This window comes from Phoxinus phoxinus (assembly GCF_949152265.1).
Source record: "Phoxinus phoxinus genome assembly, chromosome: 18".
NCBI lineage: Eukaryota > Metazoa > Chordata > Actinopteri > Cypriniformes > Leuciscidae > Phoxinus > Phoxinus phoxinus.
In genome coordinates, this window is record NC_136893.1 from 13690343 (window position 1) to 13718149 (window position 27807).

The following is a 27807-nucleotide window of genomic DNA, read 5'->3' on the forward strand; positions in this document are numbered from 1 at the left end:
GGTAAACAAAATTTGCCCTGATAAGGACTGTGTTGTCATATTTTTGACTTTTGTATTGCCGACAATAAAACAAAAATTTGTGCAACATGTAATTGTTTTCTCTGCTTTTTCTCATTGAGCCATTATAAGCTATTGTTATTATTCATTTTACATACAACCGCACAGAATTCAAACATGGAAATAATTTATAACATGCACTTTTGAATGATAAACCGAGCATTTAAATTATTTGCCCTAAATATCTCATTTTGAAGAAAAAAATATTAATAAACCATCTCAAATTTTCAATCAAAATACATTGTTGCCATCATCTGACAAGCAAGTTGTAAGTCCTCCTTTTGACCACTAGGGGCACCAGAATCCACCACACAGTATAGGAAGAAATGCGTCACATATTCTGTAATAAATATACTACAAAAAAACGTACTTAAAAAGGATTTTATTGAGTTGAGTTTTATTGAGTGATGGCGATTGCTTAGAAAGGAGATTATGAAAACACATTTATGGCTTTTGCAGGACAGAGTGAAAACAAAAATCAGATAGCACCTTATATAAACATTTTACAGATATATTAACAACTTCATCATAAATTCTTTTGTAAACATACCAAACTAATATAAAATATTCCTGACAATTACAACAAAGTAAATAACAAAGGTTATAACGGCAGGCAAATTAGAGAACTACGATAGTAACACAAACTACTTATAAAAAAACAAAACAAGAATTTTAAGTAACATGCGTATAAGATTGAGGATGACTACAAAGTTAATTTAGCTCTACAAAATTTTTACACAGGCCTGGAAAGACAAAGTATATATGCTTGGGAATGTTTTTAATTAGTCTTTTTTTGTGGCTGCTTCGTTAAAAAACAGCTATTGAGGTCAGCACAGATTGGAAAGGATTCGGGTTGTACTAATCTACTAACCTATGGCTTTTTGAGCAACCACTTGAAAATGGAAAGTTTTTTTGCCTGTAATCCATTACACAGGATTAGCCACAGTTAAATGCATGCAATGCACCTTAACTTGAATTGCACCAAAATGCTTTATGCTGAAGAAATATGATGGGTTTGTGTGGGAAAAACCCACACACGACCACTTCCCAAAGAAAACCCCTTTTGCTGAGTAATCAACATGAAACCTGGCTCACAGGAGGGTACTTTCTAACAGCTGTGGAAAGATGCGCAAGGCAGAGTCAGCGTTACTACGTCAACATAAAGAGTAAAGAAATCATCAGCCACCTTTTCAAAATTCGCAAGGTGTGATTTGATGATTTTTCTCTCATGTCCAGTCAGCCAGAGCCAAACTTCTTGGGTTTAAGTTGAAGCTTTGTTAAAGTTCACTGATTGTACGCAGGGTAATCCAACAACACACAGTTCAGAATTAAGTCATGAGTCACATACACAAATAAAACAAAAAAAAACAAGTCATGGCCGGGTCAGGAGAAGAAACTACCCTATAGACGCACAGCGAGACACGTACACACAAAGTCAGGCACAGTACACGTTTGAACAGAACGTAAAAGGAGTAACCAATAAAAGGTGGTCTTGTCTTCCCACACTACTCAATAAATCAATAAATAAACGTAAATAATAATTCACTGTGGAACACTGTAGCTCTGTCTTATATGAATCGCACTTACTGTATGTTGCTGCTACGAGGTTTTATTTTATTTTAAACACAATGAATCAAAAGTCTACGGCTGATGCAAGTTTTACACAGATGCATGTTTTTTTTTTTTTTCATGAAATATGCATATTAAATTAATTGAAAATCACATATATTAACATTCACTTTCCAATAACTTTACACAAATGTTACCAAAGAGAGTGTGCACTGATGTTGCATGAGAACCAGAACATTCTGTGAGATTAAAAACTGGAAGACTGTCGCGATGAGCTTGGATTCGTCCTTGAAATGTAATTGAACAATAATATGAGCTGAGCGTCACTACTTTTGCTACCACTTGAAACAGAGAACACGAATGAGATGATAGAGTTGTTATAATGGGCTAAAAGGACACCACCACAAACACATTGTAAAAGTCCTCCTTTCCAACCATCAGGATAGAAACGTGGGTATTTCGTGTATGGAGGGTAACATGTGGCATGAGCTTTTCTCGGTCAAAAAAAATGGGTTATCCCGTAAATATCCTCCTTCGAAAAATATTTGAAGTGTCACGAGAATCGGGGTACAAAAGGGTTGGTACCTGGTTATCATTCAGTCCCTCTGAAACCACTTCAGCCTTGACTACCACACGAGGACAGGCTGTCATAGAGGGAATCGCTCAGGGACTCGGGGGTCTCGAGGACCTGGGGATGGCTTGGAGACAGGCCGTCGTCAGGTCTCTCTCTCACCAACTCCAAACCAGTGTCCCTCACCATCTCCGGGTTTGCAGGGATACGGCTTTTGCCTCTACGTGGCTGCCCGGGTTGAGGAAGACTTCTCGGGTCTCCTTCACGGCTGGCTACGGAATCACTAGCCTTGTTGCGCTGCAGGAAAACAAAAATGCAAAGTGAGTAACAATGAAAAGTACATGACAGAAAAGTCTTATCTTCATAATAATACTTTCATAATTTCATTAATCATAATAATACTTTATTACAATCTGTATGATACTCTGATATTAAAATTCTGGATGGGGTCTATTTTTATGGTTTGGCAGAAAACCATTAAACGGACTAAAACCAGTCATTTAAAATGAAACGAGTTAATTTAGGCCAAATGGATATTCATTTTGAGATTTGCAAGATTGTTATTATATAATAAGCATTTTAAAGATTAAGAGTAATGATGCTGAAAATTCATCTTTGCCATCACAGAAACAAATTATGTTATGAAAAATTATATTTTAAATTGTAATATTTCACAATATTCATGTTTTTCTATATTTTTAATCAAATAAATGTAGCGTAGGAGGGCATAACTTCTTCCAAAAAACATTGTTAAAAAATGACCGACTTGAACATCAAAATGACTTTTGAACATTTTTAATAAAACAGGGAATTGGATTGCATTGTTGTACTGTAATTGTCTTGTTGGGTGAAACTAGGATCTTAAGTGATGCTCACCCTCTTAAATGAACTCTTATGACTCACTGGCTCCACTCCGTCACCAACGCCAAGATAAACCTCAGGCGGCTCTGCAGATGCTTTGAGGTTTGGGAAAGTCCAGTTCTTTGTGGGGCCCAATTTCATAGGTGCTCCACAGATATCAGTGCCTGAAAACATCAATCAAAGCTGAGAAACGGAGGGGGAAAAACACCCCCTGGAACTCCTTCCAATTAATTAATGTATGATCGTTCTTTATTGAAAACTCACATTATTGATTAAACATAAATGACAGCTAAAGTATTATATACCTTCATGAACGATGTTTGCAATCTGGCTGGACGGGATCTTGTTCTCCAAATTGCTAGTGTGATGGTCCATATCCTGACCCCCCATAAAATCCTCTTCTAAACAAGACAACTCTCTCTCCAAAGTCCAGGCCTTATGAGGCATTTTCATCCCTGAGCCATGTTTTCCCTGGAGATGAGGAGGGTCACACTCCCCATGGGCCTTCCCTTTGGGAATGCTTTTGCAACCAGCATTTGCACTATAGTCAGGAAGAGGGAAGGTGCCAATGCCACTGTCAAGAGTGTGTGTAGAGATTCCAGATCCTTCAAAAAAAAGTATATTGAATATTATATAAATAATATATATGAATATATACATATAAATAAATGTATGAATATTATTTATTTATGCATGTATGAAGGTAGGAATGATCATAGTAGCACTGCATGACAAAAGATCACACTCTAAACATCCATCTAATGCTTGCCACACATCTGTTGCTATATGACTCACATATGGGAGCCACAGAAATTCAGACGCACCTAGATTATTCATCATCAGTGACAGGTTAAAACCCGTTTTTGTTGCTACATGCCAACCAATCAAAATTCCTGCCTCTGGAAACATTGAAAGCCGTGATGTCATGCATTGTAATCATGCCTTACCTGCAAAATGTTCATGATGAATCGTCTCAGCCAGGTTCTCATCTGATGTGACATCTTTACTCAGTAACGCAGAAACCTGTGAAAAAAGAAAGGTCAAGTTAACATTAAAGCACTTTATTAAAAGAACAATGTACATTATATTCAAGAATTTCACTTTTTACCTTTTCCATGTCATCACTGCTTCTTGTCTGACTAGCAATGCCGGCGCTCTGGTGACTGAATACAGGTCTGGATTTACAGTCAAACGAGAGGCGTCGATGTGCCATACTGATGCCACCAGTGTCCTTTCCATCAACCCTTATAGAAGAATCAGAAATAAATTGATGTGAAAATAATATTTATTGTTTGTCTACAATATATTTACATTTCAGTCTGTTCCTCAGAAAAGCTTATGGTTATAGAATACTTGGAATACTACAGATGTACTACTTTTATAATAATCGTATCTGCTTTCTGGAGCTTTTTATTGAACTCTTGAGCTACACACACAAAAAAAAAACGTTTCGATTGAATGCGAGTACATTTTTAAATTTGGGTTGAACTATCTCTCTAATTTGTTAAGCCATATGCAGAAGCCTAGCCAATATGACAGCTGACTCACAAGTCATATTCAAATGATGTCTCAAAACACATTTTCTCACCTTACTCATTCATCAGTTATTTAAATTAACCTTTATCATCTGAAAACCTGCACTACAACTATGCACTTAAAGGTTAAGTTCACATGGAATTTATGTTGTCTCTGACTTCTGGGTTGCTTTTATGATTCATGCATGGTAAGAAAATGTCTTAGTTTATTATTATATATAATATTTTCAGTTATATTTTGTGTTTTTTTATTCTAATTTATATATTATACATTTATTTGCATTGAACCAAACCAAATGGGACCTGGCAAATACATTTTTGTGGAATTTCCTGCTTGAAATGCCATGCCATCTTTAAAATAAATGTCAAAGTAAAATCAGTTACATATGTTGCTTTGCACTTACCGGTTTAGCAGTTGCTGCATGAAGTTGTCAGATGGCACTCCTCTGTACATCACAGACAGCTGGCCTTGGGCTTGGTCCATCACCACCTCACAGGAATGTCCCTTTCCTTGTCGGTCCAAGGCCACTCCATTCACATAAGCCCGTTCTTCTTCAAGAGCTTTATGCAAGCCCTCTGCCTTCTCAATCAGCATAGAAATGTTTAGGCTCTCACTCTCTGGTTTCTTCACAGCCCCCTTGGTATCCTTGCCCACCGAGGATATATTGAGTTTCCATTTCATATCATCTTTCACTTTCGACGTTTCTGGTTTACGGCTAAGAGCTGGCAACTTGCTTTTTCTCAGACCAAACCAGTTGGCAATTCCATTGGAAGCTTTTTGCTTGACCTCAACCATTTGCCCTTTATCTTGCTCTTGCAGTTTCAGCATATTTTCCTCAATGCCCTTCATGACCTTCTGCTCGATAGAAGACTGTGGGCTGGGGGCAGAGTGCCTCTTTTCTTCAGCGGGCTCTACCGGCCTTGGTGGAGGAGGAGGAAGACTCTCTCCATATGAAGAATTCTTCTTCTTATTGGCCCTGAGATGGCTTCTGTCCTCAGATTTGGACATGTACCTCTGAAACTCTTGAGTAGGCTTCCCATCTCGGTTCATAGAGGGTGGCACAGTTTTAGTTGGTGATTTGAGTGGGATTTTATTGGGGCTGCCACCCTGGGGACCAGTGACATTTTTTGCATTATATGAAAGGCTATGGGGTGTTGTATTCTTAGCATAGCTGCGCAAAGCCTGCGCAGCCTCTAGGTTAGTAGATGGTGGATGCATCTTCGATTTTGGGCTTTCTTGCTTGGCTAGGAATGTTCTTGAGGATTCATGTTCAAGTTTGGAGACTAATGTGCTGGACGGAAGAGACCTGACAGTTTGCTCAACATGCTGAAAGGCTCCTTGTTGTTTCGAAACAGCACCATCAAGATGACCTGAATGGTATGATTTATCCTCGATGGAATCTGTATTTTTAGGAAGTCTATATTCTCCTGATTTACAATCAGAGTTTCTGTCAGCAGTTTTGCTTTTATCTGTAGTTCGTGTTGGTATGCTTGCAGCAGACTGAATTTCTTTCTTCTCTGCAAGCGGAGGACAAGCTGTGTACTCCTCCGGGTTCCTCAACTTGCCAAGTGCAGCCAGTCGCTCTTTAAAAGAATGACTTGATTCACCTGAATGTCTACCAATCCCTGATTTCTTAGGAACAGGCGGTGGATCGTTCCTTTTAAAAGGTGATTCGGAGCTCTGTGAATCATTATCAACTATTTCGCTTTTCTCTTGGCTCCTGGACCTCGTGCTAATCCCACTTTGAGCCTTCTGGGATGATGACTGACTAGGCAGACTGCGATGATTGACTTGCTTATGCCACACCGGGCTCTCCGAGCTGTCCTCTTGGTCTGAAGAATCAGACTCTGGTGAGATGTCCTTCTGCTTGAAACTCGTTGGTCTCTCTATACCACACTTTGTCTGTTTTGCTTTCGCACCTTCATTAACTGGGCTGGAATTTTGAAGAGATGAGCTCACTTCTCCAAGCAGCTGGGATACATCGGTGCCACACGTTTTGGAGATATCCGAGACGTTTTCGTAGAGTGGAATTTTCTGAGGGGTCTTTTGAACATGAGAACTTTGTGCAGGCTTGGCTACTCGACTTGTTTTAGGGATACCACAGCCAAGTTCTTTTGGCAATGGTGTAGGAACATCATCAGGTTGGGGTGGAGAAGTTGGAGCAGAGTGGGACTCCGATTTAGAAGGGGGCAGCTGTCTTTGCCTCTCTGTCGTGGTGGCTTTTCGCGTGGCTACGGGCGAATTGTGCACCTCATAGTTGTTGCTCCGGCAAGGAATCTTTGAGCTACGAGTTAACTGGGGACTGAGACGAGGTGGAGGTACTGCAGTACGTTCTCCAAGAGTGGGTATTTTAAGGAACTTGAGCAGTTTAGAAGGCGAGGCCTTGACCTCTCTAAGGCAGGAAACTTGATTCGGGTTGACCGTAACTTTCGATCTAATGGACTGATGGTCAGATGGGGTGTCTTTCACAGGGATAGAGATATCATCCAGTACTTTTGAGGCAGTATGATTCTCATTGGGAGAAAATAACAGACCTTTGTGGACTGGTTCAATGCTGTCCATCTCACAGTGTGTATTTTGTAAATTGTCTTTGAGTCCAAGAGTAGGCAGCTTTGAGGTGGCTATATTGGCTCGACAGACACAGTCAGTGTCTTCTTTCGTTGCAAACTCTTCTTTCTCAAGTCTTTGTGGCGCTACAGCGTTTAAGTGCTTCAAGTCAGAGTCCAGCAGTGCCACATCAATTGTGCTATCATCACAAATCGTCTCATTGCAGGTGCTGCTGCTTGACCTGTTGGATTGAGATTCGAGCAGAAAGTCAGATAACCTATTCTTGTCTCTTGTGTCTACAGATACATGACCTGAGACTCCTCTGGGCTGATCTCTTTCTGAAATGGTTAATCTCGAGTATGATGATTCAGGGCCTTCTAATGGGTGAGGATCATTCGGTGGGTTAAGACTTTGCTCTGCTGAAAGAATGGACATATCTCCAGATGCCCTATTTACAAACAGTTCACTTGTACCTGTGGCAGGTTTCACGAGACTCTGCATTTCCATGTTCTCTTGGAAATCGGGCCGAGCCAAATTGAGGTTATCGATGGTAATGGGGGATGAAGTGCAACAATTGTGGCTACTCTTGGCTAAGCTGACTGAATCTTTATTGGACAGCATCAAGCATGTGCTACAACTACCACACTTTACATTACTGTGCTCTCCTCCATTCAAATGCTGATGTGTGCAAACATCTGGGCAGGAATGGGAACAATGTGCTTTGGGTGCATTGCACCTGGATGAATTGTCTCTGCAGGCTAATACAGCCTCCTTAGAGGCAAGAGCCTGGCTGTAGTCACAGATCGAGGGAATTCCAGAGGAACGATGGTACCGAAGCGGATCCGTTTCTTCAAGCTTGCGGAGGACCTCCAAAATGTGTGCTTTCTTCTTCAAAAATGGAGACATGGCCTCCATGGACGTGGACGAGCCTTGGGTCTCAGGTATGCAATTTTGTGCGCATTCGCTGTTGCCCTGTGGAACCAAATTATAAGGATGAGGAAAAGTTGTCATAAAAGACAGATTCAACAGAGACTGTGTACGGCTTCTACCTTGGCCTGTGCGGTCCTCTGAGGCTCAATCACTTTGTTAGATTCACTGTGCTGCAGCTCGCCGATGTGCTCCAGACAGGGTCCTGGCTGCTTTGATAAGACACATCAGGTAAGCTTTAAGCTTCTTCTTATATAAATCAATTACTGGATTATGCAAAACATTTATCACAAGTATGCATGCACAACAAGGATATTTTGCCTGTTTACACACAAAATCCATGAAGTAACAAGAAAATAAAATGCTGCACAATCAGACCAGGAAAATTAAACAGGAAGAGGTTAATTGAGCCATTTTCTTAATTTTGCAAACAAACATAATAGGACCTCCCTGTGGAGTTTGAAGAATGTTTTGTGAAAAACATCCACTTTAAACTAAAATAGGTCTTACACAATGCATTTTTCCATCATATGTTGAAGGATTTAATCATTTACCTGCGTATGTACACATGCTTGACTGTGCAATTTCTCCTGCAGGAGCTCACACAGTGTTCTGTTCTGCCTCTCCAAATCAAACACACGCATTTTCAGTTTAATGCATTCCTCTCTGAGATCCTAAAAGAAAAATGTACAGCATTAAAAAAAAAAAACATAAAAAAATATATACACCACTTAGATATATTTAAAAATCATCAAAAATGTAAATAAATTAATAATTAAAATACATATAAATTAAATATAAATAAATCTTTAGACTTTGCATAAATATGTTCCTGATGCAAAACCACACAGTTTTTACCTTTTGATTGAGTAACGCTTGGACAACATGGTTGGCCACCTAAAAACAAACACATTAATTACATGTATTAATTTTTTTAATTTTTTTTATTTATCATTTGACAAACGGTTTTGACTAATAAAATCATTATCTGACTAAAGGCTCAGATATACTCACATTATTTATATAGCACTTTATACAATATATTTTTTAAAAGCAAGCATCTTTACAGGATTAAACATGAAAAAACACTTATTTACAGTACTCCTTTCAATTAGAATTACAATTTCTACTGTAAAGCTCTCCCTTGTATTCATGTTTTTACTCGCGGACGTCTGACCTCTACAGACTGAACCAAAGAAATGAACTGGGGAAGATTTCCACGTCAAATAAGCCGGATCCTCAGAGCACACCTACCTATGGCATAATCGTCATGGACCAATGGTAGTACTAAGGTGTTTACCAGCAAGAACAAACTTTTTCAGAAAATTTGCAAGCTGTTTCGAACTCCCGAAACAAAAACAAAAATAACTTCATTTTGGTCTGATTTTGGAAGAAATGACGCCACACAACGTCGTTATTCTTCGATTTCACTTGGAGTATATAAGGGCCTTTATGATTTTATTCATCTAATTGGCTGTCTGCAATGCATTAGGCAAAACCATTGCAAATCTCCATAGGAAGGCAAATGTATGGCTTGGTAAGAAACAATATTTAACTCACCTCATCCAAGCATCGCTCATATGCTTCTCTCTGACTCTCGTTTGCTAATGAAAGGGCAGAGTTCTCGGCCTGTCCAAAAATAGAACAGTTTAAACAGCAAGTCGAGGAAGAAAAGTAAACAAAACGGTATTCTTGGTTAAAGTATATGGCACTTACTTGAAGTTCTCTCACTCGTTCCAGAAGCTCACTGCTACTTTCTTCCTCTAGATAGGACTCCAGATCACCCTCCTCAGACTCAAAGTCCTCATCTACTCTATTTTGGGCCTCTTCCGACATTGTCTTTACCTTACAAGAAGAAAGAGATAGAATTTTTTTTTATATATAGAGAAAAAATAGCCTTTTATTGTGCCATTTTTTATAATTCCCCCACCCACTACGTAAAGTGGTCTGAGTGAAAGAAAAGCACTATATAAACGTAACAAATTATTATTTCTTATTATAATATTTCTTAGAGCTGAAGTGTCAAATGTTTTTGATGTCAATAGAAGTACATTCTTCTGTCCAAGTTTAAAATGCAGGGACAACAACTACAAGTAAGTCTAGTCAAAATTGTGGCTGCCTGACATGACAACTGTGGTGGGACTACTTGAGTTTGGGGCGGGACTGCTTGTTTGACCAATGGAAGATGAGGGAAGTGTTTCGCAAAACTTGTTTGAAGACAGGTATTATTTATGTAACCCTTTGATGTGCTAATGAGAAACAAATTACACAATCCAGAATTTCAGATTCTTACATTTTAAGCCCTGTGTTTGCATACAGTAAACAATTGGTTGAACAACCTGTAAACCAGCTTTCCACACATTCTAGTGCACTTTCTGAGTTGTTACAGAACAAACACACTGGCAGTGTATGGAAGGCATTTTTTGTCAATTTGAAATAAATAAATAAATGATAAAAAATGTAAACTTCATTGAACCAGATGAACAATTTCATTATAGAAAACTGTACGCAAAATATGTGACAAAATTGAAAACGAAATTAAATTATTTCAATAATTTTCATTTCTACAGTGACAAGGCATCATCCCTGTCAAATTTAAAAATAAAATGCAATTGGTGATTTGACGTTTCATTTTCACAACAATCCCAAGGCAAGACTGCCAATATTAAAATGAAAAGGCAAACGTGAAAAATAAACTGCAAATACAGTTTTTACAAAGCTTTTTATTAATGCTCAAGCACTAATAGTGACAATTCAAATGTTAAATTTAGTTTTCATTTTACTTTCTCTTTTATTTCACAGTTTTCATTTGTCAACCTGTATGCAAATTATATGTTAATGAAGGGTGGGGCTTATTTTGAGAGTGTCTAAGGGTGAATGAGTGAGTGCGGAGCGCGTAAAAGAGTTAGCGTGACTATCAAGTCTTTGAGACAGCTGGGAGTGAGTAAGCAGAACTCAAGTCCCTGGCAAATCACATCTTCACTTTAATAGTGTCATCAGAGGGGATTAGACAAAAGAGTACTGAAAACACTAGAGGATTCCAGCCATCACGCCGTTTCATGACCTACTGACTTACTGACTGGGGTACAGAATTGGATCCTCGCGACCTGCATTCGAACTTAGATGACAAAAGCGTGTTCAAAGACATGTTCTAGACTAGTGTTTGCTAAAGGATACGAGAACTCAAAAGTCTGAGGTATTCTGAAATTAAAACAATGATAATGATTTAAGTAAATTATTGCAGTGAAACGAATTACCGGTAAGTCAAATCTGATTGGCATACCAAGAATTTTGCCCATCACACCAATTTCTCTTTGCATATAAACATCTTTATTTTAATAAATGTAAGGCTGCACTGATATGGCTGATACCGAAAAATATTTATGTTTTAAAGCCTATTAACCAATAGGCTATATTGGGCGATATGAAAAATTTACATTTTGTGATATTACCAATTTTACTTATCGGACCATTTCAAATGAACATTTATCAGCTGAAAACATTAAACAAACTCATTTAAACATTCTTCTCTTGTGTTGAAAAGACTGATGGCTATCAGTGTTTTGTTGATGTAAACAGCCTTATTGTTTCACTATACCACAACAGTAGCCTCCAGTCATCTTCATCCACCCATTCCCACCACTGCACTATACCATAAATTTGACCTTCAATATGAACACCGAATGTAGTCAGAGGATGGACTATCATTGCAAAATTGAATCTAAAAATCAATATGTTCATGGGACTCATTCATAATTGATCCTCTAAGTATTCGCTGTGCTCATTTATGTGGCAAGCTTATCTATAGACGTCCAACTCTTTTGAATGGCTTAAATGGAAACTCCATATCTGGAAGTAAATGAATACAAAGGCTATGGGGGTCAGAGGGTTGACGGAGCGCAGCGGGTCAGAGAACACTGCTCTGTTTTAACAGTAAAGGATGGCACTACGACAGGCTCCAGGCCACACTATAGAGCTGGTAGTTCCTGTAGTGCCAGGAGGCTCCTTTCACATGACAGACTCTTTTCACAAAGACACAAGGAACAGCCTTCCGATAGAAGATGTATTTGTACCATAACTGTGACACATCAACCCATACAGAAAGGAAGCATTTACACTTTTCATTCAGAAGACACTTTTATCCAAAATGAAAGTAGATGCATAAGCTGTAAATCGTAGTTAAAATATGGAATTTAATTCATTTACAAATCCATAAATCTTACAAACTAAATGCCTTAAAATATTTGACTGCCAATGTACCAGATGTTTGATAAATAATCCATATAAAACCAAAAAATAATAATAATAAAGTATTAATATTTAAAATGTATTCAAATATATTATATATAAACAAATAAAATAACTCACCAAGAAAGGAATACAGTAAAAATCCAAAGCCTTGGGCAAAAAGCCTTATGAAATTGTATATCTTAAAAAAGCAAGTTAATATGATAGCCCTCTGAAGAATGAATATAGCTGGCGGAGTAGAACTAACCGGTATTCCAGGTTAACACTCATGTCTTCTCTGAGAAGTAAAACTTAAATAAAACCGCCCTCTGAATTTCACTGTCACGCTCACGTTCTCATACGTGCCTGTCCTGTGATAAAGATGATCTTGAGATACAAGGAAGTTAAATCTACATAATGCGTAAGCGGTGACATTTTGGTTTCACAACATTTGCAATACAGGATTAGCTAGAACTGTGTCATGTGTCTCTGCTCCATTTTTACCCCATGTTGTTAATGCTTGACCGCTTTTCAATCGCTGGTGGCCAGGGCAGGGCAAAATCTCAAGAGATCACCAGAAGCCTCGACCATCTTTCTTTTCATCTATGAATCACTCACAAGCAATGAAAAATGTATGGGTGAGTAAGCGGATTCTGGTGAAACAGAGCCTCAAAAGCCTATTTTGGGGTCTTTATGATAATATTGTCAGTGGATAGAGGAGTGTCAGTCAAGAAAGACAAAGAGAGACAACACTCAACATTCCTTAAAGAGAGGTTTAGACTAACTAAAACTAGCTACTAAATATGGATCATAATGGTCGAATAAATACATTTTGATAGTAATTGATATTATAATTAATATAATAATTGTTTTAATATTATTCTGCATTCATCTTCAACTTCAGGGCTAAATTTAACTAATTAATCTAAATTCATAAGTCTAATTTTCAGTTTCAGCCCTACCACACCTGGTTTAACCACACTGCTGAGTTGGCACTCAATTAATTTAAAAAGGTTTCACCCAAAAATTCTCTCCATGGTGTCCCCAAGACCAGGAATGGAGAGAAAAAAAAACAGTCAAACTGCTATTAGAAACATTACCATGCTTTTGAGACAACAGATCAGATTCCAAATCCTTACTAACATTTTTGCGGTGATGCTCTTGTTTTATTGTCGAACTGTGGCTCTGTCGAGAACAGACGTCCTGAGGGCTGTTGGGCTCACCTGCAGCATAATCATTTCTTAAACACAGAAGTACTGTGTTCAGTGCAACAGGGCTAATCCTCTGTGCTCTTGTAAGGATCTAAGCAGATTAGCATCAGTTTGCATCTGGCCCTAAACTTAAGGTTGCTGCATTACACACGGTCATATCGCTCAGTGCTGGACACGTGCCACAGCCTATCCAGATCTGTACTGGGATCTTTTGTTGATTAAATAGATGAAATGCAAATTGTGTCTTTATTTAGGCCTACTCACCCTCATGTTGTTCCATCCAAACCTGTTATTCGTTTCTTCAAAAACAAAAAGGGAGATTTTTTGAAGAATATCTTTACCACACTTAACTATAATGAAAAAGTAAATGGGGACTAGGTCTGTCAAGCTCCAAAACTACACCATAAACACGGTTCATATATGACTTGTGTGCTATACTCCAAGTCTTCAAAAGCCATACAATACCTTTGTGTAACAAATAGACTGAAAACCCCATATTTATAGATAATCATTCCCTCCGGTGAGCTGTTACTTGCTGCAAACAAATCACTGAATCATTGAGTTGAACTTGAGAACAGGATTAGTCTGAATCTTGGTCAACTGATTTATTTAAAATATCCATTTAAAAAAAAAAAAAAGGACATCACTATAGTACATCAACAAAAGGACCACTTTTATGATACTTTTAATAGTGCTTTTTGCAACATTGACAGTTAATAAACTGAATTGAAACAACATTTAATTTAAATTGAGATGAATAACCACTATTTCCTTCTGAAATTTAATTTGTTTCATAATTGATTCATTATATTTTCAATTTCAGTTTATTATTTTGAAGCTGCTTTGAAATAAATATTGTATACATCTCTTTATAAATAAATTTGACTAGTTGTTACTTGGAGCTTAACTGCATTATATTGACAGGTCTATACATTAAAAAGAGTGGCTGGAATATGCTTCAAAAATTCACCTTTCTTTGTTCCACAAAAGAAAAAGAAAGTCATACAGGTTGGGAACGACATGAGGATGAGTAAGTAACATTTGGGGGTGAATCAGGCATTGAAAAATCCATATTCGCCAACCACTATTTGGAATACCAGGGGTGGACATATCCGCCATAATATCTAGGACAGTTATAGCCCTACTGTATATACCACAGTATAGTGGAGTCGGTTTTAGCGACAAGCAAAAACAGAGGCAAACAAGCACCCATGCCAACAAAATTCTTGGCAGCGCTCAAGCACAATGCAAGCCCCTTAATCCACTGATATGCTGTATAGTAAACATAGCAATAAAGCACTGTGGCAAACCCAAAATAGGGCCCCAAACTCATTTGTCTGTAAAGCAGTACATTTATTGAGGCTAAGCTTCTGAGAGACTACTGTTAATGTTGGTAGGACTTATATTCTCCAATACTTCTGAGTCACTGGCTTGGTATGATGCCCAGAGGAGAGAAGTCTACTGAATGTGACTAAGACTAGAAATCAAAGCTCCACTCAGAGACGAAACCCCAACAAAGCCTGGCGGAGTCAGACACCAGAGGCCACTGTCTGTTTTGCTGGATATATCAAACACAAGAGAGCCACTCTTATCTGACAATATGAAGGACACAGCTTCTCGAAAGGTTGGCCAACTTAATCAAATGATGTAGAGGAGAATGTCTACACACAATCAGGAAGAAAGATGATGGAGGTTTAGATTGCACACAATGTCAAATTATTTTTACCATCATGCATTGAACCACTTATGGGCCAATTTGTACAAATGCACAAGGGCATCAAGACTAAGAGAAAATCACAACCACATACCTTTTAGTACATGTAATATACTTTTAGCAATTACAAAAAACAATGTTAAAACATTTTAATCTGGTAATTAATAGTATAACCAGTTCCAGCAAATTCTAATTCTCCAAATAAATTTAGTACAAGCCTATTTAACTTAGTCCTTTGTGTCGGAGTGCAAAACCCCCCATATTTCTTTCACCAGCTTCAGTTCAGCAATAAGCCATGAATGGATGAATGACTGCCATGGATCTGCTTGTTGTCATTTTGCATATTTGAGGGGGGGGGGCAAGTACAGTTACGAATGATATCTAGAATAATGCAAATTAGGATTTAAAAGAGTGTTGATAAAAAGGGAAAGTAGATGTTGGGGGAGGACCTGCATGGCTCAGAGGGGTGGAATAAAGCCAGTGTGAAGGCAATCAAACAGAAGTAGGGCTCTCTGGGATTCCAAAATGTGCTGGGAGCTCCGCCTCCATCCCCCACACTCGAGGAGTTATTAAGAAACAGCCAATCGGCATCCAAAGAGACGGTCTCTGATTATTCACACCCTGCACAATGGGCACAGAGCCCTCAGACACCTTCATAACCCAATTATTGATCTGTTCGCATGATTTACGAGCTGATAAAATGATCAATCACACCAGAAGAAATAGACAGTCAGCAAATGCATTGAATAGAATTATAATGAATAAAAGCATTCTGTGGAAGAGCAAACAAACATATAGACATCCCATCAAGTCCCTAAGGGCATTATTTTTTCTCTTTGATGTAAATTATTCCCGGGGATAAAGAGTCTCTGAAGTATGGCGAGACAGCTTCTATTCCTGAATGTGGCATTAAATAAATAAAATCTTTAATAATGCAGGTTTATGCAGCTGGGGTAAAGATTTCCATTGCAATTTTCTGTGTGCTTTAAAGATTATTTGGTCCACTTGCTCTGGCTGTCGCATCCGTGACAGCAAAGGCCCCCCAAATGTTTATGGACTGTCCTCCATTTTGCTCCAAACATGAAAGGTAAGGCATGTTACTCTGTAGCTCTCAGCAAAGTTACCATGCAGCCATCTGCAGACTCATGCACTATTGTTGTTCCTTTGCGGCAGTGCACCTATCTACACAAAGTGCGTTGTCTCCATCTGCACAGCCTTGACTGCAGCGTGAGCTACCTAAACACACTTAAATGAGGACTAAGCAAAAGCTTCAGCTTGTTCAAGGACTACTTTGATTCGCAGACTAACTGTAAATGAACTCCAACCTAATTCTCAATTACTTACAGTTGGCTTGGAGTTAAATAAAATGATCACTCACACCCAAACAATGAGTCCTTCAGGCATCACGCTGAAGGATGTACCCACGTTGTCCCTAAACCAATGCAAACAGACTTGTGCTTATTAACATTTTAGTATGCAACTGCTTCTCTAACCTAGCCTATCTCTAACCTAGATGGCGATGAAATAGACTTTTTGATAGTCCTTTTAAAAATGGCATCAGCTGTTTTTCATGACAAGAAAAACTTGTTTGGGTCGTTTCAGCACGCTACACCGGCTTAAGCAAACCGCTTTGATTGATTAGCATACGGAAATGATGATCAATGCAATGGTGACCGACCTACAGCTTTCAAAAATGTTAATGTAGCAAGCTAATATTGAGAAAAAAAAATCATATAGACTGCTCCAGAACTGTTTGCCAAGGGATAAATGCATAGTTGTTCCACACTAAGCCAAATCTGATATCTAACGGTTCACGAAACACACTCCTGACAAAGTGCCTGCTATCACAAGTCACTGAAATACAGCGAGAAACGCATAGACAGGATTCGACTGTGGCTAAAAAGCAGTGTTGTAAACAGCTATGCGTAAAATTACCTTTAATTCCAGTCAGAGCATCCCAGACGTTTCAGTGCAGCCCGTGCAAGGCAAATGTGAGACACGGGAGCAGGATCCGCAAACGCCACAAAGAAACCCTTTTGCAATATTTTAGCGTTCCTCCGAGGAAATCCTCCTCACGTTACTCTGGTAGTACAGTGCCTGTCCTTAGGCAAGTGCGAGGAAACTGTATCTGCTGTCTGCAGTGGACTCCATGTCCTCCCATTGTTCAAGGGAGTGTGAGGCAGGCATCCTACCCCAATAGACCCAGCCTACTACAACAGCTGTGGGCCAGCCCCCCATCTCTCCTCTGAGTGTCTCTCCCTCCTCCAACGGCTGCAGCTAAACATTAACCCTACAACTGCTGGAGAGGCCATAAAAATAGAGGGGGTTATATTTCAAAAAGCCACCCCGAACAAAGATGAGGACAAGGACGGATATCCGAACAGGCGCAGGAAGAAAAAAAAATGGAGTTACCCAGGCAACTCGGCCCCTTGTCAAGGAGCAGGAGCTTCTTTTCTAAGAGGATTGAGACTGCTTTATCAGACTTGCACTGATTGGATTGCATCTGCAGATACTGTGGAAGTCAATGTAGAGCTGCATGACCAAAACCTGACCTGGATAAATAACACTGTGGCCAAGTGACTAAAAAAATAAAAAAATATGGGCAATTAAAAACGAACTGTGAAAAGAGAGAAAAAAAAGATCTCATTCTCTTTAAAGCACCACTATTTGAGCTATACACATTCAGATTGGTGCCTTTGGCCATTTTCTGGAGTGTTCGGACTTGAACGTTAGGATTCAGCATTAAAAAGAAAATAGTCCAACTTTTTGGGTGAACTATCCCTTTAATACATCCGAGATGATTTGACAGATGCCAGATATTCTAATTGTGACAAGTGATCTCTGGCTTTTAATTTTCAATTAAGAGTCAAGAGTAGCCTATTGTAATGCGTGGACATCAGCGGACTGTATTGATGAATATTATAATCACACAAACAGTTAAAGCGGAACACAGAGAAGAGAACTATACTTTCTGCTTAAGGTAACCCCCAGGCTAGTCGATTTTGAAAATATGTAATTTTGCACATACCTAATATAAAAGATATATACATTACATGTGATGGACAAACTAAGTGCATTTACATGCACTTTTAAAAGTTAAATGTAAAAAAAAGAAGAAAAAAAAGATCTCACAGGGTTAAAATCAGCACAATCTAATAAAACATGCTTCAGGGATAAAGGGTTTTGAAATTGGACTAAGCGTCCTATATAATGTGAATGTAGCTCGATTGTCTGTTGAAGTATACATGACACAATGTGCAGACTAACCTGAGAGGAGATTTTGATACTGTCGTAATCCTCCTCTAATAAAAAAAAAATCCCTTTGCTAGGACAACAAAATACTTACAGGCACTAAAACCTTATCTAAATATCTCAGTGTTATGGCTACAGGGCTGGTCTACGAGGCCAAAGGGCTGAAAAAGATCGTCCCTGACTGTGAATGAACCTCAGATCATGCCCTTGCCAGATACTAATTCATATGTGCATGTCTGTAGGAGGAATTCCACCTCAGCTAGTGTTAGTGTCTTCACATGAGTCGACCAAATTGGATGAAATGACCCAAATGCAAGGGGGTCACATGTTGTCTTGGAGTCAACAGTCAAGGGGTGAGAGCTTTCTGGACAAAGGTCTATTGTGATCCTTTAAACTCCACTTTCACGTCTCTAAACACCCAAGAGGGATAGACTTATGGCATTACATACAATGATCCGGATCCATAATGAGGTGCATTGTGACATGATGGTCTTAAATGTCAGGAATTCAGATCAGAGTCTTATTGGGAGGTCGTCTTGGCTTTCCAGTGCGTTACCAATTGACTACTCAGCAATGACATGCAAAGTGGAGCACACTTGAAAGCGTCTGTAAGCCTCAGGTGCCAAGTGACATTAACATGCTTGTAACAGTTCTGCTCAACTACATCTCCTTAAACACAGCTGGACATTTGGCCTAATTAGACGATCTCAAAGGAAGTATTGTAGGCAATTACATTTCAAGACTGTTGATTGAGCCTGACTGGGCAATATCTGACTCACAAACTCACAAATGTTACATAACTACAACAACATAGTGATTTGATAGAGCTGATAAGGGAATCTTGGATTCTGTGTGGGAGACAACGAAACGCTTGATCTTACTGAAGATCTCCTGAAAACCAAATTATATGCCAAAGATGCAGGAACAGAAAGAACTGAAAAGAAAATATGTTAAAAGATAGGGATGCATGATATATAAGACCACTTCAGTTCTTATATTTTATATTAGTATCTATAACTTTTCTGCCTATATATTATTATTAATTTAGTGGTATTATAGTGGATGGATGGAACCAAATAAATAAATAGCCTAAATATTTTATTGCATTCAACCTGATTTAGTGGATCTCAGAATGATCAGTTATCCATATTTAATTAAGTAAATAAAAACAAAATGAAACTATTAATTTACTCTATTTATTTATTTACAAAATTACACTATTTATTTTAAAATATCAATCATTTAAAAAAAAGTTGTCGTCAATGTCAAATCAATGTGATGCTTTCATTTTCGCATCACAACAGTAATTTGACATCTGCTGATTTTAATTATTGATTTTTAGTGTGTTTTTCTGTTCTTCTTTTAGATAATACCATATATAATAATAACAACAACAACAACAATAATAATAATAATATTTAATGACTGCCACATGAAAATTCAGCGTATTGATATCGGCTTGAATTTTAATAGTGCCGCATCCCTAATAAAAGAATCCTCGCAACAAATTTGCTAGTGTTTGGTCCAACTCCATTTGCCAGCAGTTGGTCAATGACAAAGCATTTGGGTGACTCAGGATTAAAGGAATAAATCAGGCTCATGGCAAAAAAGCCCCCATTGAGAGTGAGACAGCTTAATGGGCGGTAATGTGCTGAACTCCATGTGAGGTGGAGGGGCTGATCCACCTTTTAGAAATGTGACACTAGTCTAGGGTGGAGAGGGAGGGGCAGTACGCCACTGTGCTAAACTGACCGCTCCTTCTGCCCCGTGGGGAACGCGTCTTCTGTATTACAGCAACAATTATGTAGTGGTAAACACTGACAATTGAGCACCATGATTTTTCCGATAAACAATAACTTAATCACACTTATCTAAAAGTATTTATCCTCCTAGATGGAAAGCACATTAATTCAAGAATCTGTGTGAACACTAAATTCCAAATATACCACACTTGTACGAACTGTACAAACATGCAGAGACAAAAAACCCGCCTGACAAAGCAAATTTGACTTGGAGGTCACAAACACACGAGTAAACGCTACATCTGCTGGACAAGGACATCTGGTAAAGCCAAAGCGGAATAATCTTGTAGTCATGGTTACCACCTTGACTAAATGTCACACCGGTTACTGTATTGGCTACGCTCAAAAAAAAAAAAAAAAAAAATGAGGGAGGGGAAAATGGGCTAGGGTTCCATTGATAAACAAAGAAAATAAAAAAGCCACACATATGACAAACCTGGAAAAATGTTCTTCCATTGTAAAATAAACAGCTTGGCATAATAAAACAGTGTGCTATGCGCTTGGTTTGCAGGCTGGCATGTGAGTTGTGCTGGCCGAGCCGGTGTCCCCGTGCCGGCACTGCAGTAAAGTGCAGTGAAGCCTGGCTTTCAGCAGTTTGCAGAGCCAGTGAACATGGACACAGCTACTGAACATCTGGACACCAGGCGTCGTGGCTCAAAGCGAATGCCCTCCGGCACCTTCCAGCTGGGCCGCCGCAGCCATGTCGGCTCCCTACCTTTCCTCTTTTGTTCTGCTGCATGTGGCCACAGTCCACTTAGAAACGCAAGAATCCATATTTAAGCCGTATTAATGTATTCTCTGTACTTCCGTCCTGCCATTAATCCTCTGCGCTACATAAATATGTGAATTCTGTCGGCCAAAAAAGGTTGCGAGGATAACGGACCGCTCTTAAGGGCCAGATTGATAATGTGGGTGTTTTAAAAGAAATGACCCTGTCGCAGGGCAGGATGCATATTTAACATAAACATAACATACATCAGCTTTGGTAAGCCTCTCGGGGGAATAGTTGGTGTAATTAATGGGTTAAAGGTCGCAGGATCCTAAACCACCAACGCTTTCATTTCGAGAGAAAAAAAGAAGGGAAATGAAAGCACGTGAGGCCATTTTTCCCGGCTTTCAAACAGGGTGGTGGTGTGGCTTTTTAAAGGGGGTCCGTGACTGTAGTCTCTTTGTGCCAGAGAAAAGGGACCCCTGCCATATCAAATGTATAGTGCTGTACAAGTGACCCACTCTACACCACTGACGATGAGGTTTGTTTGACTCTCATTGCTGCCCAACCAAATCATAGACATTTATCCCCTCTCTCCCCAAACAGGATGTGCCATTGACCTGGTTTGCCTGAATTGATTAAGGCCACATTCCAAAGCATATTTCCGCGGAGTAAAACTATGAATTGAATGTTTGTTGCAGCTGAAGACTGGCATACTGTGAAAAACCAAAGCAAATGTTTGCTTCGTTTTTTTTTTTTTTTCTGCAGTGTAAATGTGAAGCAAAATAAATCCATATATTTTTGCAATGGTGCATTGCTTTCAGTAGGTCACTGCTGATTGGTTCTCTAAGCACCACTGTTCAACGCAAAAGATACTGTTACTTGCTAAGTACACAGGAAATAGGAATGTACTCTTGACAAACCCACTGTAATAATATATACCATAACGTGTACGAGTCAATGACATAAGTGTGTCCATGATAAAGAAAGGGGAGAAAAAGTTCATATATACATATATATGTTTATTAAAATAAAGCTTAAATAAAATAAAATATACATATTAGAGAAAAACTTAAAAAAAGTTTTTGCCTTGGCAAGTAAGCTAACTGAAATCAAATAAAGTTTAAGTTGAAATGGGCTACTCAAATTAATAAAACTGAACAATGAATGGCTAAAAAGCTAAATATATATATAGAAAAAAAATATATCAAAGCATTTATATTCAAAATATTAATTAATACTATACTAGAACATATAAAATGTATACTAGAAAAAAAAATGTCATGTGGTGTAAACATTAAGCATAAAATTATATATTTTCAACTTTTACATCTTGAAGAAATGTGCATTCAAGCATTCATTCTCAAAAGGTTTTTAAACGCATTTTTCAAGGGGTTTTTTCTCTCTCTCTTTTTTTTTTTTTTTTTTTTTACAAATATCATGAATCATTAATTATAATGATTTTTGGGCAGTCACACCACTTGACACAACCCTGAACCTCACCTTGTCATAAAAAGTCAAATGATTGGATATTTAATAAGAATTTAATAAATTAACAGATCCAGACAAAAGAAAACGAGCATCATGCCAGTCACCCATATACATGAATGTGTAAAATACAGGCAAGGATGTGCACCTCAAAAACACAACAAAGACTGGAGGGGGAGAAAGCTGCAAGAGTAATTGCTCTCATCCAAATTTCTGCAGTGTTTGTGAAAACAGTAGTAATGTCTTGGGGAGATGGCAGCCCACTCCCCTGCTGTGTATACGGCATATCTTTCCAGCATCCCAGAGTAATTGATGAGTTTTCTACATTTATATGATCCCCCAATCCATAACCATGGTAACTGTTTGCCGGGAGCAGGGTGGGGGAAATGCGCCAGCAGGGAAAACTGATAACAGACATGGCTGTCCGAACTCAGCATGGGTAAAACGAGACCCTGCGTGTCTGGAGGGAGTTTCAACATGTTTTGTGCCAACGCTGGCCCATCAGTACACTTTTTAGCCTTTTGTGTTGACAAGAAAGATGCTGCTGTAATGGTGGCTTCCATTTTCTCACACTAATACAAGACTACTTGGCCTCAATCACGCTGCCAGGTTATACGAAGGCTCTCAGAGCCAAACAGCCACTGCCAAAAGTTCCAATTTCATGCCTCAGCCCTAATTGTCCAAGGAGCCATGTTTAGATGACCGAACGCAGCACAAGGACGAAACTGTGCAAGCCAAAACTAAAAACGGTTTCATGTTTAAATTTAAGGAAGGATTCACTTCCCTACTTTCTGAGTTGGTTCCTTAATGCAAAACACTACAGGCAAAAACAGTTTTTTCGTGCACTGGTAGTTTGGCTTTTCATAACGTGTTGTTTCAGAATAATGGAAATAAAACATCCAAAATACATGTTTTTTTTAAAGGGATAGTTCATAGTTGTGAAAATTATGTCATCCCTTGATTGCCATCAAGTTGTTCCAAACCTGTATGAATTTCTGTCTTCTGCTGAACACTAAAGAAGATATTTTGAAGAATATGGGTGACCAAACAGTTGATAGGCCCTATTGACTTCCATAGTATGGAAAAAAAATACCATGGAAGTCAATGGGGCCCATAAATTGTTTGGTCACCCATATTCTTCTAAATATCTACTTTTGAGTTCAGCAGAAGAAATTCATACAGGTTTGCAACAACTATAGGGTAAGTATTGCACTTTAAAGGCCAAAAAAGTCAGAAATCTCCACTTCAGCAGCACTTACAAACACCAAACTTTACAGTTTTACTCCCATCTATGTTCTGAAGGTTTTACAGAGGGCTTTGTTCTTATATCATTTTACCCCCTTTTCTTGCTGTTATGGAGTGATACAAAAAGAGATATCACAAACCCCACCTGTAAAAACCTTTGACTCTAAAATGTCAACAAAATGAAAAAGAACTTTGAACCTGGCTTTTTCAGATTTATTTTCTGGAAATGTATGCAAATGAGTGCATATTTCATTAGAGAATGCCTCAGTTGCATACTTAAACATATCAGAAAACTTGTAATACAATTTTTTTTTTTGCAATTCTTATTGTAATCAACCAACTGGGGAAGCATGGTGACAACAGTTAAAAAATGTTTTACCCCATTGACCTAGGGTGTTTTTAGCTCCACCGAATAACAAATTAAAAGACATAAACCTTTTAACAACAAACATTAAAGCCGGGGGGGAGGGGTGAAATCTGCAATATATCACTTGTAAATTTTCCCACAGCACCCTGTGTGATTTCATTCCTTTATCAGATGTTTCACAGGGGTTTTTGTTTGTATGCGGCTCATGTGGCTCTGCTTTGCGATAGCAGCTGATCGGCGTCTCTGCCGTGCACTAGGATCAGGTGGCCAAGCACAATCTCCCCCAACCATTCTGGGCTCCAATCCATGGAATAACATCATAAGTCACAACCTGGAAAAACAACGCACGGCACTGTTCGCAGGCTACAACATAACAGAGTAACAACTTCAGGCCATGTGGGAGCTGTAACGTTTTGAAATGCATTACAGCGCTATGACTGATAGCATCCTATTTAAATATGTATATGGGAACAATAGTTGCGTGACCACTTTGGCACAGCAATTACATTTAGGAATGCAAACTACACTGGTTTAAAATGAGTCAGAGGATTTCTACAGAATGTGTTATATTCATTAGTATGGAGTCAGTTGCAAAAATGTAGGTGTACATGTAGGTGTAAAGGTAGAGACACACCAAACCGACGCTAAAGAACTAGCGCTGATGAAAGCCGACTGTGTTGTCGCCTCGCCTGCGTCGGGGCAAGAAACCTGCACTTGAACACACCGAGAGAACTACAGCCGTCTGTCAGCTAGCAACGGTCTAGATATATTTGTCTATATCCGTCATTCAAAAGAGAAACCGACGCTGCCGGTACACAAATCTTAAACAAAGAAGAGCATGCTTACCGTTTTGAATATCAATCCTGCTGATCACTTTCTTTATTCCACTCCGCTAATGTTAATATTAAAATGACTGACTCATACACTAAGCTGAACAGCCAATCAGAGTTCTCTCTACATGCTGAATCGGACCAAAAATCCAGACGCCGTCCGACTAGTCTTAACGGTGCGGAACACACCAAAAAAACGACGTCGGTCGACGCTCAAAAACGGCCCGACGTTGCCCGAGTGCCGATCGTTGGCTTCGTGTGTCCAGGATTTATTTTGATCATTCTCTCTCTTCCATAATGCTAGGAATTATGTTTTAAACAGAGTAAAAAAAAATCATTTGTACCCAGAAACGAGACTAATTGCATTGCAGAGTGAAGACGACCAACAAGAAAATCTGCTTCACACAAACTGCCTAGAGCAAACTAGCACGTGTGTGTTCTATAAGCAAGGATAAATCGCATGCAAAAAATAAAAATATATATATAAAATAAAAACACAAAGAGCTTAGATAGATATAGTAGCACAAACAGAAAATCTGGAGCTATGGAAACGTTTTCATATTTTCACACAGCACTTGGACAACATTCCGAATTCCTCACTAAGTGTCTTGGAATCTTTAATAATGTGATCTTGCCTATGTCATCTGACTCCCATTAAGGACAATGCATATCCCGCAGGGCATGCAAGAAGATCAAAAGATACACAAAGATAATGTTGTGATCATGGGAGTAGTTCGCAGAATTACCACACAACCATGACTATCAGCGAACTGGGAGCAAGGCCCCCTGCTGCATCTAATGTCCTCTGTGGAAATTTGGTTTACTGAGCAATTTGGAGTTTATCTCGCCTTCGATTGCTGTCAGCTATTTTGGGGGACGTTATTTACTTCAGGCTGTGCAACATGGGCATCCAAATTCCAAGAGCTCTATGTAAGAATAAATGGGCGATTCTTCAAATAAAGGCACTTCAGATTACATGAAATCTTGCAAAATTCAACTTTTTTAAACTATGCTAAGCATTTATCAGACACACAGACACACACACACACACATATATAAAGATCTGAACTTTTATAACGTTATAATGTTTTTTAAACCTGATGGTATTGACATGTTATGGACATTTTTCACTTTTTGTAGTAAAAAGTTATGGATAAACCTTGGAACTGATAACACAACAATTTAGCTAGCAGTCAATTAACATTTAATCAACAGCTTTGAAATAATATTCTCAAAAAAAATATCCTTTTTGGTAATGACACCCATCCAGTAAAGCAACTCTCAGATCATGAAGTGAAAATTAATTAAAATTATCTTTAAACGTCCACTTGTGCTACAGTCACTTGTATTTTCCATAATTAAGAACATTTTAATGGCAATGACAGCATCAAGAATGGTGATTCTTAGATAGATAGATAGATAGATAGATAGATAGATAGATAGATAGATAGATAGATAGATAGATAGATAGATAGATAGATAGATAGATAAAGTAAAGTAATTAAAGAGATGCAACAAAAATGAGAGACAAAAAAGTTCCTCTAATTGAATCTCCCAAATATTTTGAATATTAGATGTGGGAGAATTGAAGGTTGCAAGCCAGCCTTAACATGGTTTTGAACATGGGACTTGCAAATGTGAAAAACATCTGTAAAATATTAAAGGGGAGGGGCTAGGGACATGCTTTTACCCTCAATTACTCTTGAATTAGTTGCTGTTTTAGGGTCTCTAGCAGAATGAACTGCCAAAATTAGCAATTTTACAATGCAGTCTGCGTTCTCATCACACACAAGTAAACACAAAAGTTGTGGGTTGCCAAAGTGTTTAACTATAAACAGGCTGCACGTTCGCGGTGCTGTGGAAAGAGGAAGGGCTATAGCTTTAACTACATAAAACAGAGTGAACCGGGAAACTGATGCAAAGGCTTAGGATAAGATCGGATTATTGTGATTTTTGTGCACTGCCATGACGAATGCAAGGTCCATATATAAAGCAACATAACAAAAATCTATTGTTGCAGAATTAGTGATTTAAAGAGCCAAGCGCAATGCATTTCTGAGCAAAGCAGGATATCACGACAAGCATCCTCAGTCTACAACCCCACCGGTGTCCCAGATAGCCGGATGGCTAATGCCCCACATTTCCCTTTCCAATCTTACACCGCGCACATCAACATTTATTACCACAACAAAACCCTACAATGTCCATAGTAACGTTACATTTTGCAAAATCAGCATACTTTTGACACGTAAACGTCAAACTGTGCGCGCAATAGCTGGGAAAAAGGAGATATTTACCTCGCGCGATCCTTGTGCTGCTTCGGAAGGTGTGAAAATATCCCCGATGAATATCGCTAAGAAATACCTTGAACTGTACTTTTAAATTCACAGCTTGTGGACATGTTTATCTGTTTCCACAGCCGCTGATTAGAGCTTTTATCGTCGTCTCTTCCCATCCGTCTCTCTTCCCGTGTTTAGGTTAAAGCACTCGCAGGAAAAGTGATGTCATGGCTTGAAATTGTGTTGCCCGCCCCACTTTTAGTAAAAGGCCCTATCTTGGGCTCCACGTAGCATTTTCAAAAGCATGTTTTCATTTATAGTTTCGCCTCACACATTTATCTTGTTCAATAGTATTTTTTTTATTTGCTAAAGCAGTCTGTTTTATACAGCTACGGTGTCATCGCGTTATTTTCGTTACGCATCTGCAGTGATTGCATTAATCATGACTTGTGACTAAGCAGCGAATCTGTATATTTGTCCTTCAAGATTGAAATGCAATTCAGTGTTCTGTGGCCAATCTTCATACATTTGTTTTTATTTAATTTTTTGCTTTTTAAGCGTTTAATTGTATAAAATGTTATTTATATAATAACAAATATTATATATATATATAAT

General features: G+C 38.6%; 1 protein-coding gene across 2 annotated transcripts; it reads right to left on the minus strand.

Moving 5' to 3' along the window:
* Window positions 1-422: 422 nt before the first annotated feature.
* On the minus strand, window positions 423-27544 carry nckap5l (NCK-associated protein 5-like). 2 transcript variants are annotated; one of them, XM_079588756.1, is made up of 12 exons: window positions 27211-27544; window positions 9785-9913; window positions 9629-9697; window positions 8927-8965; window positions 8623-8742; window positions 8191-8280; window positions 4998-8113; window positions 4167-4302; window positions 4006-4081; window positions 3364-3663; window positions 3074-3222; window positions 423-2494 (listed from the first exon to the last, which is right to left on the minus strand). In XM_079588756.1, exons 2-12 carry the CDS (start codon window positions 9902-9904, stop codon window positions 2243-2245), a joined length of 4467 nt encoding a protein of 1488 aa, XP_079444882.1. In that variant the 5' UTR covers window positions 9905-9913; window positions 27211-27544; the 3' UTR covers window positions 423-2242. The 2 variants fall into 2 exon arrangements, with proteins under 2 accessions (XP_079444882.1, XP_079444883.1); XM_079588757.1 differs by having other exon boundaries at window positions 8191-8277; window positions 27211-27441.
* Window positions 27545-27807: the final 263 nt, after the last annotated feature.

Excerpts from the sequence above, each read along its gene's own strand:
- nckap5l (XM_079588756.1), bottom strand. The coding sequence starts at position 9,904 with ATGTCGGAAGAGGCCCAAAATAGAGTAGATGAGGACTTTGAGTCTGAG. Across the intron at positions 4,082-4,166 it reads GCAGTGATGACATGGAAAAG|GTTTCTGCGTTACTGAGTAA; the intron begins GTAAAAAGTGAA and ends CTTTTTTCACAG. Across the intron at positions 3,223-3,363 it reads TGCAAACATCGTTCATGAAG|GCACTGATATCTGTGGAGCA; the intron begins GTATATAATACT and ends TGATGTTTTCAG.